This window comes from Histoplasma capsulatum (genome assembly GCF_000150115.1).
Source record: "Histoplasma capsulatum G186AR genomic scaffold supercont2.3, whole genome shotgun sequence".
NCBI lineage: Eukaryota > Fungi > Ascomycota > Eurotiomycetes > Onygenales > Ajellomycetaceae > Histoplasma > Histoplasma capsulatum.
Window position 1 is genome coordinate 1,671,409 of NW_025544803.1, and position 18,503 is coordinate 1,689,911.

The following is an 18,503-nucleotide window of genomic DNA, read 5'->3' on the forward strand; positions in this document are numbered from 1 at the left end:
ATAGCACTGAGCGTTGAGCTTGTTGAATGCTGAATGCTCGCAATACTGCTACTGTGCGGGGTATAACAAGTAGAATTCAAGGTTTTGTTGATTCCCTTGCATCTGTTTGAGATATATCGACATAGCTTCGATCTCGACCCATGGTCTCAACGATGGTAACAAAACCACACGATACCACCGGTCCCATGCTGGCCAGCACCGCCAATCCCGGTATCGTACTGTCACGGCAGCCAGCCTCTAGCCCGATCGGGCCAACCCGGCGCCTTCAGCCGCCAACATCGTCCGAGATCGAGACACAACTTCTGGCCCGCTGGGATATTTGACGAGAGCAACTTGGCGAAAGGGACCAACCAAGGCAAGGAGCGCCGACCAACCAACTATTCCCTGCCATTTAAAAGGTCGAGCAATCTTCGTTTCCCAGATTTGGCAAATCGCCCCCAAGATCGTTTATCCGGTGGACAACCCCCGGATCCAACAACCGCGCAAAGGCAGTTTCAAATCCTGCATCATAGCTCCGTGGGACAGAAAAACAGGCGCTTTGTCCCATCTGCGACCAACTGGTGTTTCTGACGCGTTTCGACAATCCATCTTCATTCTTCAATGAACGGTAGCCCAAAATTTCAGCGATTCAGCCCAGAGGCTGGAAGCCTTTGCTAAATTGCTAGCCTGCCGAATCCTCGACGGAAACCTGTGCGCGCGAGATCGCCCTCTCAAGCATCAGAACTAACTAATCCTTGGTGGGTTTGAACTCTAACGCCTAAAAAAAGGTCCATCTTCGTAGTGCCAATCTTCAATCCTTTTCCCCCTCAAGGAAAACCTCGAAATTGTGGGCGCTTTGATTCCTCTTCCTTGTCCTCGATTCCTCGATTTCAAACTCCTTATCACTATCTCGGCTTTCGTCTGTAGTTTTTGAATTTATTCTCCTTGGATCGACTGCCGGTTGGCGCCGCTGCATCAGACCGTCAATCACCACGATTTCAAGCTGCGGTCCTCTGCGCGTCAAGCTCTAATTTAATCTTTGGATTCCCGTCGCAGGTTCCTGTTGTCCCCCTGGGTTACTCGGTCGTCCATTTCTCGAATTCCACTGGCTCGTCACATTTTGCGTTCTCAAATCCTTCTTTGCTCCTGTGCTGCGCTTGGGGGGACATTAATACCTGTCGTGGAGGCTGGTATTTTTTGGCTAATATTACCTTGGTATCTGTATTTCATTGCTGTTAGCCACAGCAGTTACACATGTCACCATGGCGTATGATGGCCTCACGTCGCATCATGTCAACTACTTGATCTGGAGGTGAGTTTTGCATATATGCGCGCCTCTGTTTGGTGTTCCTACCCGCAATCCCACTCCAAAAACGAGGGAGAAAAACGTTGATCTTATCTTACCCCATCACCGTTGCAATAATAATTAAATAATGAAAAGTTAACTGACAAACCCTTTTCTCAACAAAGATATTTACAGGAATCAGGTTCGTTTTATAGTGATCAAAGAATTTGATTTTCTTTTGCTAGAATTGGTCGCTAACCGCTTGAGCAATTTTCATGAATGTTCATAGGCCACGGAGATGCTGCGCTGATGCTACAACGCGCCTGGAACCACAATCCCCAAGATTTCCCATTCGCATCGTATATTAAACCACATGCCCTGATCGTTCTAATTCAGAAAGGGCTTCAGTATTTTGAACTTGAACAATCATTAGACCAGGTATGCAACCTTGCTGGCCGAGTTGGTGCTGTTCAGTTCACACGCCATGCCAATCTAACAATTCCCTCTTACTATTTTAGGCCGGGAATTCACTGCCCTTGACCACCGTATCGTTCTTCGGCCCTGTTGCTAGTGACTCGCGCACTCCGGCGCGGAAGCCAGGCCATGGCGATATCAAAGATGGAACCGGCGCTGAAACCGGCACCCGCACAGCACTCCCCAAGCCTGCTGTGGGCAAACCAACAACGGACGGGATCGTCAATGGGCATGCAAATGAAGTTGTTACGACGCCAATATCTGGGAAGCCTGGGAAGTCTGCGAGTGCCAAGGATGGCGATGTGTCGTTCTATGCCGGTGAAACACCCATGGAAATTGACCAGCAAGACATGACCCAAGAACGAGCCCCCCAAGCCAAGGCGTCGCCCCTGGCCGAACCTGTTGTAGATGCGGATGGGGACATCGGTATGCGAGGACAAAACGAGCGGGAACCATCTCCACCGATCTTCACCTTAACAGTCGGTCAGAGTACTGGCGTTCAAATATCTCCCTCTAAAGCAGCCGATTTGGGTCCAGACACTACCCTCTTTGACATCGGTAGTAACAGCGAGATAACACAGACACTATGGCGGCCAGATGATCCAACAACAGTGACTGCAGCCGGTGACACATTCTGTGGCCTCTGGAAACTGTCAGGGCCACGTTCTGCAGTTGCACCGACTCATGAGCCTTTGGTCGAAACTAAAGGGGATGGGACATGTGTAACCACCTCGAGTTGGGATTCTGCTGGCAAGATGCTCGCAGTAGCTACCTACCAAGATCCAATGAATGGAAATATTACCATGTATGGGCACGATGGGACTGCTGTAGACCTACTCCCGGACTTACCAAGGATGGTATCTGGACTCTACTGGGCTCCTCGAGGGCTGCGGATGATTGTGGTCTTATCCGATGGGCAGCACTCCGAATTAACACTGTGGGATCAAGCAATTCGACCCGATGAGTTCCCAGCACCGCAGGTGATAGATGGGCTAGTCCATGAGGTATCGTGGTGCAGTGATGAGATGATCTATGCGTGTGGAAATGGATCGGTATATGAGTACCGCGGGATTACCGATCTCCTCCTCAACAAAACTTACAATTCCAATGACGGACAGGAGCCGTGGACATTCATTGCCAGCGCCATGATAGCCGGTTCACCAGTGGCCGTTACCGCTTCCAGCTCGACTACAAATATTTGGGTTCCCACCCATGACATCAGTGTCAGCGCGACCCACCATGGGGATATAACGGCGCTCGAGCTCCGACCACAGCCGCAGTCAAGTCTTTTTCAAAAGAGTACATCGTTGCTATTCGCCACATCTTCTATGGACGATACGGTTAAACTCTGGAACGTAAATGTGGAATCGAAGCAGATCCAGTGTTTGCACCGCTTGTACCTGGGCGCGTCGTCTCCGGCTTTATGCTCGAGATTTTCGCCAGATGGCTACGCCATCGCCGCGGCGACGCATGATAGACTTTTTATTTGGAGTGTGGAGCGTGGCGGGGTGGCGCTGGCGAAATGGACGGCGCCAAGAACTGTTGTAGATCACCCGGATGGAGCAGGTAATAATAATAAAAATATGGAGGATTTGGAGGATGCTGCGTTCTATCGTTCCCTATCGTGGGATTGTGACGGCAAGAAACTTGCTCTGGGATTTGGGAAACAGGTAAGGCGAAGTTTATCGTCGCTATTTCCGTTCCCTTGCAAATTATACTTTTTCTAGCTTCTCGCCTAACTTTATTCACTAACTGCTTTGCTATAGATGGCTATCATCAATCTTCAACGATGACACCTGTTTTCTAAAAACCTAGTTCAAAGGCATCGTGTATCACTTGCAATGGTCCTATCATCTATCAATTGAATACGCCAGACATATCATACTTGCGTCCGTGTACAGATGCGGAGATCCTTTACAGATGAAAAATACGTCTCAAAAAGCATATTAGGATATATATATTGGCATAACCGTCCCCCCATATGTCCCGACACTGCAGGTATCCTTATTATCTCCATAACATGACGCAAGCCGGAGTTTTCGGAGTCTGCAATAAAATATTTATCAGCTTGACTGATAAACTGCAGATACTACATCACAAAGGATGGGTAGTTGGATAGTTGGAGCTTATTCTCTCTGCCATACCTTGCGTACCCCAAACCAAATCCCCACTTATCTTCAAAAATTCAAGATAATCGGTCCGCACTAGCAGGCAACCGAATAATCGCGGTATGGCACAGTCAAATCTAGCCTAGAACAAACGGGGCCATCTGCCATAGAACACTGCAGGAATCAGCCCACCCCTCGGCCCCGATTCAATCTCATAGCCATCCTCTGCTCCCTCAAGCGAGCTCTGATCCTGAATCCTTCTTCAACCTCATCCCAATCACGAAACCACATCCTGATCCCATCCATCAACGTATCAATATCATCATTTCTACCATCAACCACTCCCATCAACCTACTCACTTCATTGCTGTGAGCCCACCCCTCCTTTCCTCCTGCACGACCAAAAAGAGAAGAATCTACCGAAGACCATGTATATTCGGAATCGCTATCCAGATCCAGGTTCATTCCTGCCTCATCGCGTCGATGCATTTTCATCTTCCAACTCCGTATCCAACCTTCCAATCCTCGCATGGTGCGCTTTAAACCTTCTAATTCGACTGCGTTTTCGATTTTCTCTGCACGTCTGTTGGTTCTCTCTCGTTATTTTTTTGTTATTTTTATTATTATTGTTTCAAAATAAAGGGGAGAAAAATAAGGTTCCACTAAGATTTTTCATTATAACCCTGCCAATAAAGAAGGATTCACATCGATACCCACAATTGTTTTCTTTGGATATCGCTCAAAATTATAGAATATTTCTTTTGGAAAAAGTGATGTTTTGGGGAAGAAGGATTCATCAGGAAACTGACAGGGTAGGAGCAGGAGTAATCGGGAGGTTACTGGGCTTGGTTTGGTCCAGTCCCTCTTAAGAAGCTGGGGGGAAACAACAAAAAAGAAAAGGAAATCGGGGAAATACAAACTTACAGCTCATCAATCTCGTCCTCCATCTCCAGAATCCGCTGCGCGAGCTTTTCGCATTTCACCGTGAACACAGCGTTCAGATGAAGACATTCAGTGCGTCGCTGCTCAAGACACCTCGTAACGCGTTGCAAGTCCCGCATTAAAACTTCCAGCTCGCGATGGTCGACTTGCCTCTGACTCTTGTCCTTGCCATTTGCTTGGAATTCAATTTCCGGCGGTTCCCGTTTGGGAACCAACTGTGGCGGAGCGAGTTGATTCGACGATAGCAATGACAGTGGTGATGCTGGTAGTGATACATGTATAGTTGATGCTGTGGGGCTGGTATTTGCAAGTTCGTTCCCTATACTGGCGGAGGCACCGGACGCGGACAACTTGGTTATTGATTTCCCAGCGCCGCCTTCCTTGTCATCCTCGATTTCCTCATTTTCCTCATCCCCATTTTCTTCTTTCCCTTCGTCTGCTCCGTCGATCCCAATCTCGTCGTCACCCTGGAGATCCAGCAGGAGCCCCTCGATACCATCTAGGCGTCGATTGATAGCGATTAATTTCTGCTGCGACAATGATCGCAACGATGGCATGTGGGGATGTGTTTGGTTATTTTTCTTCTTGCCACTACTTTTATTATCGGTGTCATTGTCATTTTTGCCGTTGCCAGAACTGGAATTTAAATCAGCTATCAAACAGGCAAGGCGCATCAGGCGTTCTGTGACAATTGGTATTGTTATTGTTATTGTTGATTTTTGAGGTGAAGGTGTTATTGCTTTCATTTGTGTTGGCATTGGCATTGTCGTTGTTGTTGCCGTCGTGTCTGGCGTTTGAGAACAGTCCATGTCGATTGCGGAGTCGGCAAAAGTATTGTTAATGTTAATGTTAATGTTGGGGGAGCTGGGGGTTGATGTCGATGACGATGATGCTGTTGTCGTCGTTATCATTCTGGTAGTCGTCGGCACCGCACCCGGGTCATATGGGTTGTGCGGAGGAACCGACCTCTCGAATCCCCCTTCCCCTCCCATATCTTCCTTTTCTTTTTTCTTGTTGGTTTATATTACTATATTCTTATATACCACCTCTCTCTCCTTTTTTAAAAAATATTGTATTCGTATGTGCCTCTTGCAGGGGCGACGGCCCAGCCTTGGGAATTTTCTATGTTTGTGTCTCTCTTCTCTTGTGTACTGTATTGATTTTGGTAGATGCCTACGTTAGAAAATGGGGGTTATCGAATTAGTCTATATGTAAATGGAGAAGCAGAAAAGAAGGTGCGGGGGCTGGCTATTTTCTCTCGGAATTGGGTTTCAAGAACAACAAAGGAAATAATTCATGGGGTTTGCTAAAAGACGGGGAAGGTTTGCATGGGTGTTTTTTTTTTTCATATGATATAGTTAAAACTACCACAGCAGAAAGAACACAAAGTGAATTCCTAGAACACAAGTATTTTTCTAACTCACCGTGGGCAGAGATTTAATTTATTTATCATCCCTGTTCCACCTCCTTTCTTACCCCTGTTTGACTGTTTGACGCGAGGGCGGGTCTACGTCTAAGCTTGGTGCCAAACGCTGCCGCTAATCGCTGCTAAATCGCCAGCCAGCCCTCATCAGGCTAAAATGTGGCTGGTGCAATTTGGGGGCTGACTAAGTCCCTTACGCAGACAGGAGACAAAGTTACGGGATCGGATTTTCCGTGGCCCCGGCTGTGTGCATGACATAATCTGCCAGCTCCCGATTGAGCGTCGCCAAGCCTGCAACGCGGCATTTGGTTGGCTGCAGGTTTGAACCTTTGGGCAAGAGCTCGGTTGTCTATGGAGAGTCATTGACAGGAAAATGCTTTTTTCCGTACCATGGATGCCATTGTGACACCTCCATCCTCCCTCCGTCTCCCCATTTTTACAGCTGAGAGTTGCTTCTATGAAATTGATTTGTTTTGGTTGTTTGAAATCCTGTTCAAGGACCGGTTTATCCAGCATCGTTCATAGTACTACAACGAGACCCGCAACACCCCGCCGTGAATCTTGGACACACCCCGCGCACACCTCCATCGAGCAACCATGTCACCACGAGTATGTTATTTGTATACCCTTTCTTTCTTGGGGGCCTGTCGATTGAATTGCGCTTCTATCATTTCTATCTTTTTCGTGAAAACTCTAGGTTGTCTTGGATTGTAGCTGATTTTTTGTTCGAATCTGTGGTAGGTTGTGATTCAACCCACATTAGAAGTGGTTAAAGATGTCCTGGCACAATCAAAGGGGTCGCCGTATCCGCCCAACCTCGTTCCTCTGGTAGCCTCTGTGCCTGCAGATCTACTCACCCCTACTGTGGCATATTTGAAAATCTCGGAGAAGTGAGTTTAGCATGTAGCTATTGATTTTCATTCTTGCAGAGGCCTACAACCTAACGTATTGCGATTCACTTGTTCTGGGCAGCTCCAAACTCTCCTTCCTCTATGAAAGCGCTACTACGATGGAGACAATAGGGAGATATAGCTTTGTGGGAGCTGGTATGTTTTCCCTTTTCTCACTTGCAACGATATGCCAACAAAACATATCTCACTTCCGTTTCTGACCGCATTAGACCCCAGAAAAGTCCTCAAAACTGGTCCCGGCCATGGCCCCGAATGCGATCCACTCCCCGCCCTCGAGGAAGAGCTTTCCCAGTTCCGCGTCGCCACATTACCAGGCTTGGGGTTGCCGCCCATGACCGGCGGCGCAATTGGCTACGTCAGCTATGATTGCGTGAGATATTTCGAGCCCAAGACAGCACGGACTATGAAAGATGTTCTCAAAGTCCCGGAGTCGTTATTCATGATGTTCGATACCATCGTTGCCTTCGACCACTTCTTCCAGGTTGTCAAAGTTATCACCTATGTGCGACTCCCAGAAAACGGCTGTGAAGATCTTGAAGTGGAATATAAACGGGGTCAAAAGGTCATCCAGCATACCATCGATGTGTTGCTAAACCCTAACATCCCTCTCCCTCCGCAGCCACCAATTAAACGGGACCAGCAGTATACTTCTAATATTGGGCAGGCAGGATACGAAGGCCATGTGAAGGTATTGAAAGAGCATATCATGAAAGGCGACATCTTCCAAACCGTCCCTTCACAACGACTAGCACGCCCCACGTCTCTTCACCCCTTTAACCTGTTCCGACACCTGCGCACCGTGAATCCATCACCGTATCTCTTCTACATCGACTGCGACGAATTCCAGCTCATAGGTGCGAGTCCCGAATTACTAGTCAAACAAGAAGGACGGCGGATAATTACGCATCCTATCGCCGGCACCGTGAAGCGCGGGAAAACCCCGCAGGAGGATGACAAACTCGCCTCGGAGCTCAGCAACAGCGAAAAAGACCGTGCCGAACATGTTATGTTAGTCGACCTCGCGCGCAATGACGTCAACCGCGTCTGCGACCCGGTAACCACAAAAGTTGACTGGCTCATGGCCGTGCAGAAATTCTCGCACGTGCAGCATCTGGTGTCGCAGGTGTCGGGCATCCTGCGGCCGGAAAAGACGCGTTTCGATGCTTTCCGCTCCATCTTCCCCGCCGGCACGGTCAGCGGGGCCCCCAAGGTACGGGCTATGGAGTTGATTGCTGAGCTTGAGGGTGAGAAGCGCGGGGTGTATGCGGGGGCGGTAGGGTATTTTGGATACAATAGTGCTAGTACAGATGGGAAGGGGACTTTTGATGGGGCGATGGATACGTGCATTGCGCTGCGAACCATGCTGATGAAGGATGGGGTTGCATATTTGCAGGCGGGAGGGGGAATTGTGTTTGATTCAGATCCGTATGATGAGTATGTTGAGACGTTGAATAAGTTGGGGGCTAATATTCAGTGTATCAAGAAGGCGGAGGAGACGTATATCGCCAAGGAAGGGCTGGCTGTAGATTAAATTTTTTTTCTCTATTGGCTTATATTTTATTTATTTATTTATCTATCATGCATGACTCTCCCCCTTTCATGTAGACTTAACAATTGCCACTTCTTTTCTTTGATGATGATAAAGGAAATCGTCCTTTTCACCTCCGTGCTCTACCGGCTCGGTAAAGGGAAGAAATTATCACGTGATTATATCCGCGCCACACAGCATGTTTGAGGCGACTCAGCCGCATTGGGGTCGGGGGAACAAGCCAATTCGACCTTTACAACATCATCAATCGATCACCATCCTCCTCCACCACACGACCATCTCCCGCCATCTCCTCTTCGATCCCTCCTCCAATAACTTTGCCCTTCTTAGCCTAGTATTGTCTCCTTTTTCTTTTCTTAGCCCAAATTCAGGGTCGATTCTCCCACGCTAGAATCCAGGAGAGACGATCTCCTCGGGTTTCTGCGCAGCAAGAAAGGTTGTCGTTCCACGCCGCCGCGCCGCCCGCCCGCCACCACACCCCCTCATCATCCGCAAATATCACCTACAATACACAGCGTGCTCAAAACAACAAGGGCAAAAGGAAAGGCTTATTCACAGTTCTATAAGACGATATAGAGTTGTTAATTTGAAGAAACAAGCTGTGCTATTTCTCTGAGACCATAACCTTTTTTTTCCCCCTTGGTACACCCAATCGTCATCGGTTCATACGCCGACGACAACAACAGAAAGGAACGACGAGGAATCCATCGCATCATTGGGGAGTCACATAAACTGAGAGATCTTTTGGTATCTTCTTAATTTGTCCATCTTTGTTCTGTTTATTTTAAGGAAACAACAATAGCTCGGGGTGAGAGGCTTTTCATATCGCGACCATGTCGAAGGTTGTGAGGAGTGTAAAGAATGTTACCAAGGGATACTCGTCTGTGCAGGTCAAAGTCCGCAATGGTATGTTTCCATCCTTTTTTATGAACGTGCTTTTTTCATTTCCGTCGTTTTCCCTCTTCATATGTTTCTATTCCATAATGCTGATTTACTATTATTTTGTTCGTATAGCGACGAGTAATGACCCTTGGGGCCCGACGGGAACAGAGATGGGGGAAATCGCGGCGATGACTTTTCATAGGTTAGCAATTACACCTCTCTATAAAGATCCACTTCAGTCTTACTCCCGGCTACTAGTTTCTAATTTTAGCTATTTTCTTACTAACCAGCTGGCTTTACATACAGTCCCAGCGATTTCTACGAGATTATGGACATGCTAGATAAGCGACTGAATGATAAGGGCAAGAACTGGCGACATGTGCTCAAGTCATTGAAAGTGTTGGACTACTGCCTTCATGAAGGTTCCGAGATGGTAGTTACATGGGCTAGGAAGAATATTTATATTATCAAAACATTGCGCGAGTTCCAGTATATTGATGAGGATGGTCGCGATGTTGGACAAAATGGTTAGCCGCCGAATACATATCAACAGGCTGAGATCTCAGGAATCTCTTTGTCACTAATTGTTTCTAAATAGTCCGAGTTTCCGCGAAGGAATTAACCGCGCTGATCCTTGATGAAGATCGGCTACGAAACGAACGCTCTGATCGGAAACTCTGGAAATCGCGTGTCAGCGGAATCGACGATGGAATACATGGCATTGCTGGCGGCAGTGAGCCGGGCCGTCGTCCAAGACGGGATCGTCCTCAAAGACCAAATGATGAAGAGGATGCGGAATACCGCCTTGCAATCGAGGCCAGCAAGCATGAAGCCGAAGAGGAGAAGAAACGACGCGAAAGGGTAGCACGCGCCGAAGATGACGATGACGATCTTGCCAAGGCTATAAAACTGAGTAAGGAAGAAGAGGAGCTTCGAAGACGTGAACTGGAAGAGAGCAATCCCTCTGCGCTGTTCGACGACAACACCCCCTCTGCGGTGCAACCTGCTCAGCCTCAATTGACAGGGTATAACCAGGGATATCAGCAGCAGCCGGCAGTAGATTGGTTTGGGAACCCAATGGATCAACAACAACCTATGTCCACCGGTTACTTGAACAATCAATACGCTCAGCCAACCGGATTCCAGCCACAACAAACTGGTTATACAAATGGATATGCGGGCGGTTTCCCCGCGCAGCAGCCCGGCTACGATCAGTTCGGGCAGCAAAATAACTTCTTGCAGCCCCAACCTACCCTCCAGCCACAGCAAACTGCATTCAACAGTAACCCTTATGGCAATGACATTTTTGGCCAGCCACAGCCCCAGCCACAACCTCAACAGCAACAGCAACAAGATAATGGCTTTCTTCAGCCAGGGACCCATAACCCATGGGCATCAAACCAACAACAACAATCACTAGATGCCCTCAAACCTATGCCAACTGGCTCCAACAATCCATTTGCCTCGTCATTCACACGAACCCAAGCGCAGCAGGTCCATAAGACCGGCCCACCATCCCTCAATTCCCTCACTGAACAACGCACCGTCCAACAGTTCACTAGTAGCCAATCATCAACAAACCCCATCATCAACTACCAGTCACCCCTCAATACACAACAGCAGCAGCTGCAACAACAGCAACAGCTGCAACAACAGCAACAACAGCAACAACAGCAACAACAGCAACAACAGCAGCAGCAGCAGCAACAAACCCAAAACCCGCAACATGCCCGCCTCAACGCCCTCCTTGCTACCGGCGAGGGCCAAGACACTTTCGGTAATGTCGGCGACCTCCGTATCCCTGCCCAGCACACCGCGCCTGGCGTATTCGTAAACTCCGCCGGCCAAGGCCTCGACCGTCTCCAACCGAACCAAACCGCGAACAACCCCTTTTTCAACCAGCAGTTTACGGGAGCTCCGCAACAGCAGCAGCGCAATAACAATCCCTTTGGAATGCAGCCGGGGTATGTGGCACAGCCACAGCAGAGTGGGAATCTGATTGATCTATGAGGTTAGGAAGGGAAAGGAAGATGAGGGAGAGGCATTGATGGGCTGAGGTGTCTTTTATCCGATGTTGCTCTGACCGCGCGCTCCCACCGCGTTATGTGATGTTTTGAGAAAAATTTTTCATTAGATCCTGCGGAAGATTGCGATTTGGGAAGGGGAGTGGAGGAGAAGAAAGAAACGATGGATTTTTTTTTCTTCTGTTATCTCTGTGGAAAACTGAGCTGATAGTTTGGGGCTGGTACTTTTTTTTTTTGCCCTCCCTTTTAAACATTTTTTTAAATTTTTTTACGAACATTGCAACTTATCTACTACTCTTTTCCCTCATGTCGTCGCTTCGCCTTGCGTCACCCCAAACAGGGTTTTTTTTCTATTTTTTCGTTTTGCGATGATTTTTTATTCATGTTTTGTATCTATTTTATTTCCATATTGTTCTTTGTGAAGAACCCGCCCTCGTTTGCAGTCACTTTCCTATCACGCATCTACCTCCCTGAATCATATCCTCTTTTTTTTTATATGTCAGATAGCATTGTCTATTACCATATACATCAGTTAATCTACCTCTCCAATACTTACCTGCCTTTGTCCATCCCATCCCCGCCCACTGATTCTCCCATCTGTTATTTGGCAACTGCTTTTGTTAAATGTTTATCAACTGGTGTTTTTTTCAAGAGTGATAGTATTTTTTTTTGGCAACCTCTGTTCAACATATATCTTTATCCTCCACCCTCCCCTTCCTTTTTTTCCCCTTCCTCTTCTTCTACTCTCTTTTTTTCCTTTCGTGCTTCTCCAAGCCTTCCATTGGCTTTTTGTTTTAGCCCTCCATGTTCATATTATTCTTGGTGCATAAAAATTGGAATGCAGACGGGTAAAAATCCTCCCACACTTAATAGATATAATTTGTGTGCTTTTCTTTCTCCCTTTTTCCCCCATTATTTCCAGTTCTTATGTGCTGTAACGTTTTCAGCCCCGTAGGGCATCTGAAACACATAACCGTTTTGTGCAAGGGAGGGTATACATCTCCACAAGGCAGGGATGATGATATCATAACAAGGCAAGAAGAGAACAAGTATTTTGTTTCCATAATAAATAGATCGACTCATATGATTTCCTTTTTCAATCTTTTTCAATCTTTTTTTTTTTTTTTTACTGCCATTGCAACTTGTAAGGAGCCGCACTTTGTTGCTACTTTCCGGAGATGATACACACTGGGACACTATCTATCAACAGAGCAGGGTAGATGAATGGAATGGCTGGCCTAGTTATTCAAACTCCTTCTGGGGCATCATTCCCACCGTGATTGCTGCTGCTGAGCGATCCTAAAAAGTGGCCCCTTTTCTGGGGTCCTTACGCAGCCCATCAGGTATGCAGCAGATTCAACACACGCGATGTTATTTTGTTATAGTGAATTGCCACTCTTATGTTCTACTTGTCGTCCTCCAGGCTCCAGCCATAGTTAATGTTCGATTAGTGTGATGAACGGTTTTCTACTGCGCATATTGGAAGCATCGTCGTCTTCTGCCAGGGAATTTGGGAGGTTCTAAAATACATTGTGTAAATCGATAATGGTCTGCTTGCTTGCGCCCATCTCTATGTATTGTACAGGTAGAGGCTCATGTAACTACTGCACATCATGTAATGGATGATAAAGCACTGTGCAGAGACACTTCCTCCCCTTTCTGATTGCAAGATTGTCGATGTGAGAGAGAAAATCAAGAGATGCGGATCCACGGACCTTTTTCCATGAACCTTTTTTTTTTTTGCGCCCTCCGTGATCCAGTTGGTGTCTGTTTTATGAGCTAGAATACTTGAAGCGAAGGGCATTTTCCTCACTAGGCTTGGTCGTGTTTCTAGGAAATTTAAACCGTTGGGCCGCCGATAGAGCTGGCGGAACCATCCAGAGAACCAGAGTTTATCCCAAAATATTGTTTCTGAAACATACCCTGGACGTTGTGGATTTTGTGGATTTTCTCCTGTCTAATATTTTTTTTTATTTCTATTTTCTATTGACTTTTTTATCATCACAAACGAGCTCCGCTTAAACGTCTAGGCCACGAGGCAGACTTGCTGTGGCCACTAGCCTCGTTAGCCTGGACCACTTTTTGAAGTGACTGGATGATGGATAGCTATGCAAACCGTTGCTTGTTCACATCTCACAATCCGTCATTGCGACAAGAGTTTCCAATAATTCGCAGAAGACTTTTGGAATTGTGGCCCTTCCCGTGGCCGAGCAAGAAAGCTTGGAAAAGGAAACAAAAACACTCAACGGGAAAAAAGAAAATCAACGGATAGGGAATTAGGACAAGCCGTTTTTCCCGGAAGCGAATTCCTGGTGTGACAATCGAAAGCTTCCTTGCTGACCCAGAATGCGCTTCTCCTAGCGTTTCTTTTTCCTAGTCAGTGCACTGCGCCAGTCACATCCTCACGGAGTCCACCATCACGAGCCGCATGTCAACACTAACCGAATCGACTCTAAGAGCTTGTTGCGGGCGCGAACAGGATGCTGCGACTGGCCAGGGAATCGGAAAGCCATACGAGATCTCGAGTCTCCTAAAAATATTGTGTTCGGTTCGCGCTGACAACAATATCAGACGAATCCCACAAGATGCTGCAAGAGCCTCATGAGTTCCTTCTGGGTCCTCGTAAGAGCAGCATAACGTTAACTCGCGGACGACATTTTGGATCCAATCAAGCCGGATTTAAAGGTCTGTTGTGGAGTCGAAGGAATTCAATACGAGCCCGCATATTGACCTTCGTTCTGCTGAGAACTATGAATATGAGAAAAAGGGGTCATCGTCGATTTGTGGTGGCTTGCAACACGGCTTGAGGAGTGTGCTTGTGAACGCCCAACTATGCAGTATTTATATAGAGCACAGTCTCTCCCTCCAGTCAGAGAACAATTCCATCGTTAGATTTGATCAACTGACTGACCTTTGTCCTTCATTCGTTAAACAAAATCAAATTTCGTCGTTCTTTTTTTTTATATCTTCATCTCAATAAAGATACCCTTTTACTTCGCACTTCGCCCTTGATTTCATATATTCAACAAAATGTCCGGCCCTGAAACATCCAACAACTCTAACTGGGGAGACTCCCTTTGGGGCTGCTTCAACCCCATAGATACCTGTATGTGGTGACCAATGATCGCGGAAATCAAGTAATAACAATCTGGAAAGCATGAAAACACTAACAAGAACGTACGAAATCTCTAGGCTTAATGGGATGGTGCTGCCCGTGCATTCTCTTCGGCAAGACCCAGGCCCGTCTGGAAGATCCCACTCTTGCGAATTACAGCCCAATCAATGACAATGTAAGCTGAGCAAAAAATGGCACCCTCTCAATCACACTTGATATTCGATAGGACTCTTCATTATTGAGCACGCGAAGCCCAAAGCTTTACTAACTCGATTTAATCAACATAGTGTCTTATCTTCTGTGGCATGAACTGCTTCGCAGTCGCATGGCTCCTTCTTGTTAAGAGGCGCACCGAGCTGCGAGAGAAGTACGGCATCACCCAAACCCATCTGGAGAAGTTCCTGAAATGGGAACCTGGCACCATCAAGGCCAAGCACAACTATGAAGAGTCCCTGGTCCAGGATTGCCTCGCGTCCTTCTTCTGTCCTTGCTGTGTTATCGTTCAGCAAGAGAAGGAAGTCCTCTCTCGACAGGCTGCTGGGCAGGCTGGTTATCAGAAGACTCAGTCTATGGCTTATCCACCGGCCTAGATGATAAAGGATGTCGGTGGGAAAGCTGATACCACAGGTGGAAACGGGTGTTATGAGAAATAAGACTATATTATGGTCAAACAATTAAATTCTATGCGGTTATTGGGGCTGGTTCGATTTCAGCGAACGTCATGAATGCTTTGTCTATCTCTTGCTCTTTTTCCTAGCAGATTTCCTATGTTGCCCAATTTTCACTCTTGAATAATACCCTACTAAAAATGATCATTTTATTATCCCTCCAACCAACGAGGTTAATTTCCATATTCCAGATTTCGCGGTTCAAGAATCCCTAAAGAGGCCAGAGAGACATGCCTCAAAAGCAAAAATCTCAAGGAACAATTTTCCCTTTCTGATTTTAGCTTCTTGCACCCCTGAGCATTTTCGCCCGATAAGACGCGCTAAGAAACTCGCCTCACAAGCTAACTTAGACTGGCTGAAATACTTTTCCTGTTCTGGAGCGCCAACACGAACTCCATCGCCCGACACAAGCATGTGCTTAACTGAACTTTTGTTGCTCCTGCTCCTAATCGTCGCGAGACAGGTTCCGGTGCTCACATTCCTTCATTCGCTTTTGACTCGATGTAGAAAATATTCTTTTTGTAAGATGGGAAAAGTAACTATGACGTATGATGAACTTCACTTTATTTCAAAATAGCTTCTCCCTTCTCGATTGAACCATGGCTATCGATAGTTTGCTTTTCCTAGGCATTCATGACACAAACACCCTCACATTTGAATTCACAACCCCTAGTTGCAATAACATGGAAGACTTCCGTCTTCCCACCATCACCAGAATCCTTCTTTTTGCTTCTCAGTAAAATTTCATTTACACCAGATGAGGCAACAGAATCATTGTCATTTCAGTCATCAATTACACCCACTCGATGACCATGTTCTTTGAATATACGGTGCTCACTTTATATGACTCATAAAGCAGCCGTGCGAATCAGCTATACCACACAATAGATGCCTGATGTGGCTATGCCATCTGCAACTCGCTCTGGATGTCTGTCCAGCATCTTGACATAGCAGTCTGTTGTTATACCCCAGATGCAGATGACCTTGTCATGCAATATGAGACAAGCGTATTGCCTGATAAGGGGGTGCAAGTAGCACCCGATGGCATAAATTATATAGCAGATGTGAAGTGGTCAGGTCCAGGGAGAACAAAGATATTCTAATATTTGTTAGAAGAGTTCCACGGTTTTCTTTTTTTCTTTTTTTGTAAGATCTGAAGAATATGAGGCTACCATGATGCTTCACAAAGTCCTCTATAACCCACATCTAAACCAGCTTTATACTTCCTTCAATGACACGCTCAAGCTACCCACTCCCAATCCCATGTCATGATAGTTTTGCCGCCAGAGCTGGATTGGAAGGAATGTGAAAGTAGGATGAGAAGCGTCAGGGTCACAGGGGAGCCTAGTCTATATTGAAGAACAGCATTTCTAGGTTCTCAATTCCTGGTCCGTAGATTTACAACATCTGCTTCCAGCAGTGCTTTTCAAGCAATTGGCAAACCTGCAAATAGTCAGAGAGGCCATCTATACATGATGATCTGATACACGCTGGTTCAAGCTGACCTCTTCTGTAATCCCACAACAAATTGTCCTTCATATTGGTTTGGCAGTGGGATTGGACAGTTGGATACTATCTGCAAGCTTTTTTCCTATCACACCACGACATTTTCGGGTATTTTGATGGAGAGACAGAGGTGATGATAGATTTGTGACTTCCAGCAAAACAGAAGAAAGTAATCTATAGGCAAGGGATGATGGTTCAATTATAAACATGGAACTATTCTGCTAGCTGCAGAGTCAGTAATTGGCCCATGACTGGCTTTAGGATTCAGGACTTGTTTTGCCTCAAGGTGGTTTCTCAGACGCTGCTCCACAACCACCCTTGACTATCGAGTCAGCATATGGATATTATTTGATGTGCTGAAGGAGAACATATGTCAGATACTACTAGCATTCAGGGAACAAATTGGTGATTGATTCGTAGAATCTTGTTATCAGCGGGCAGATATAAGTAACTGGGATTGAAATACGCAACTCCAAGGTGTGGTAGCGGTGATAATGGTGGTGATGGTGACGCTGCTGATGATGAATGGAGATATCTTTGGATAAATGAGAACTGGCTACTACTTCGTAGTTGTCAAAACCGAGATACGTGGTTCAATGCTAGTGCACAGTAGAACTGCCCCCGTGGCAGCACAAAGTTGTGTTGAAGAATCGAGGTATATATAGGCGTGAACCTTCTTTGATCCAGCGGCTGTTCCTGGCCTCACTCACTGGAAGAGGAATGGCCTGGTTGCTGCTTTGTCGGGCTGCACCCTATTTTTTGGGCACTCATCGAAAACAATCGACGATGGAACAACAGAGGACAATAAATACTAGTAAACAATATAAACAATGGCTATGTTGGATAATTTGTTACCAGTATGCTCTCGTGTTGTCTTTGTTCTCTGGCAAACAAATACCACTTGTGCTGTAGTGTATGTATGGTCAACCCGGAACAGAAAAATGTACCTGGAACGACCGGTCTACGCCGTATATTGCAGTATCTCTTTGTTGGCGTTTTGATTGAAATGTGTAGCTAGCCCCGAGACTTGAGATAACATCGGACTCCGTAAATACTACAGATTAGAAGTATTGAAATCAACGGGCTCGACTTCGTCCTCCTGCAAAAGCGGCGCGGGTCTAGGTCACGTGAAAACCTTATCACCACAGCGATGGCCAATGTTGACGTTTGACGTTGGACCCGAATCGAAGATGTTTTTGCCATTTTTTGCACTCAACCTCGTCTCCAAATTCCATCGTTAACCCCTCCGCCACATGAAAACAAGGTCGACATCGTTTCTTGTCCTCCGATTAATAACCTATATCCGAATACTTACATCTGAGTTTTTTCAGTTGTGGTGCCGCTTCTCCCGAGTTGAATGCAGGAAGTCTCTCACCAAGACCTCTCTCTCTCCCACGGCCACACTCCCTCTAGTCGCTGCAGGCAAATATTTAAATGACCAGCAACTCCCTTGTCATTTGATCGGGGTTTCAATTTCAGCGATATTTCCTTGGACCTTATAAGGTACATTTTTACGTATCACCATGACACTCTTTTCTTTTTCCTCCAGAATGTTCCATGGTGGCCCCCATGCCGTCGTGGTGGGTCGTTGGGCATCAATGAAATTCACGAAGAATAAGGGGAGTTTATGTAGGTGC

The 18,503-nt window shown here is 46.6% G+C and overlaps 5 protein-coding genes across 5 annotated transcripts; 4 read left to right on the forward strand and 1 right to left on the reverse strand.

Moving 5' to 3' along the window:
• Nucleotides 1-1,241: 1,241 nt before the first annotated feature.
• HCBG_02720 (WD domain-containing protein) lies at nucleotides 1,242-3,531 on the forward strand (the record flags this gene model as incomplete). The annotated part of the gene is made up of 5 exons (XM_045429769.1): nucleotides 1,242-1,291; nucleotides 1,450-1,466; nucleotides 1,554-1,702; nucleotides 1,783-3,408; nucleotides 3,505-3,531. The coding sequence occupies 5 exons, from the start codon at nucleotides 1,242-1,244 to the stop codon at nucleotides 3,529-3,531; spliced, it is 1,869 nt and encodes a 622-aa protein (XP_045289664.1).
• A 1,235-nt stretch (nucleotides 3,532-4,766) lies between these two features.
• On the reverse strand, nucleotides 4,767-5,844 carry HCBG_02721 (uncharacterized protein; the record flags this gene model as incomplete). The annotated part of the gene is made up of 1 exon (XM_045429770.1): nucleotides 4,767-5,844. One exon carries the CDS (start codon nucleotides 5,778-5,780, stop codon nucleotides 4,767-4,769), a length of 1,014 nt encoding a protein of 337 aa, XP_045289665.1.
• Nucleotides 5,845-6,710: 866 nt separating this feature from the next.
• HCBG_02722 (anthranilate synthase component I) lies at nucleotides 6,711-8,704 on the forward strand (the record flags this gene model as incomplete). The annotated part of the gene is made up of 4 exons (XM_045429771.1): nucleotides 6,711-6,820; nucleotides 6,953-7,101; nucleotides 7,184-7,257; nucleotides 7,332-8,704. The coding sequence occupies 4 exons, from the start codon at nucleotides 6,809-6,811 to the stop codon at nucleotides 8,651-8,653; spliced, it is 1,557 nt and encodes a 518-aa protein (XP_045289666.1).
• An 800-nt stretch (nucleotides 8,705-9,504) lies between these two features.
• Nucleotides 9,505-11,609, forward strand: HCBG_02723 (EH domain binding protein epsin 2; the record flags this gene model as incomplete). Its single annotated transcript, XM_045429772.1, has 5 exons — nucleotides 9,505-9,577; nucleotides 9,686-9,755; nucleotides 9,860-10,080; nucleotides 10,152-11,517; nucleotides 11,570-11,609. 5 exons carry the CDS (start codon nucleotides 9,505-9,507, stop codon nucleotides 11,607-11,609), a joined length of 1,770 nt encoding a protein of 589 aa, XP_045289667.1.
• Nucleotides 11,610-13,974: 2,365 nt separating this feature from the next.
• On the forward strand, nucleotides 13,975-15,549 carry HCBG_02724 (PLAC8 family protein; the record flags this gene model as incomplete). Its single annotated transcript, XM_045429773.1, has 3 exons — nucleotides 13,975-14,683; nucleotides 14,770-14,867; nucleotides 14,980-15,549. The coding sequence occupies 3 exons, from the start codon at nucleotides 14,608-14,610 to the stop codon at nucleotides 15,280-15,282; spliced, it is 477 nt and encodes a 158-aa protein (XP_045289668.1).
• Between the last annotated feature and the right edge of the window lie 2,954 nt (nucleotides 15,550-18,503).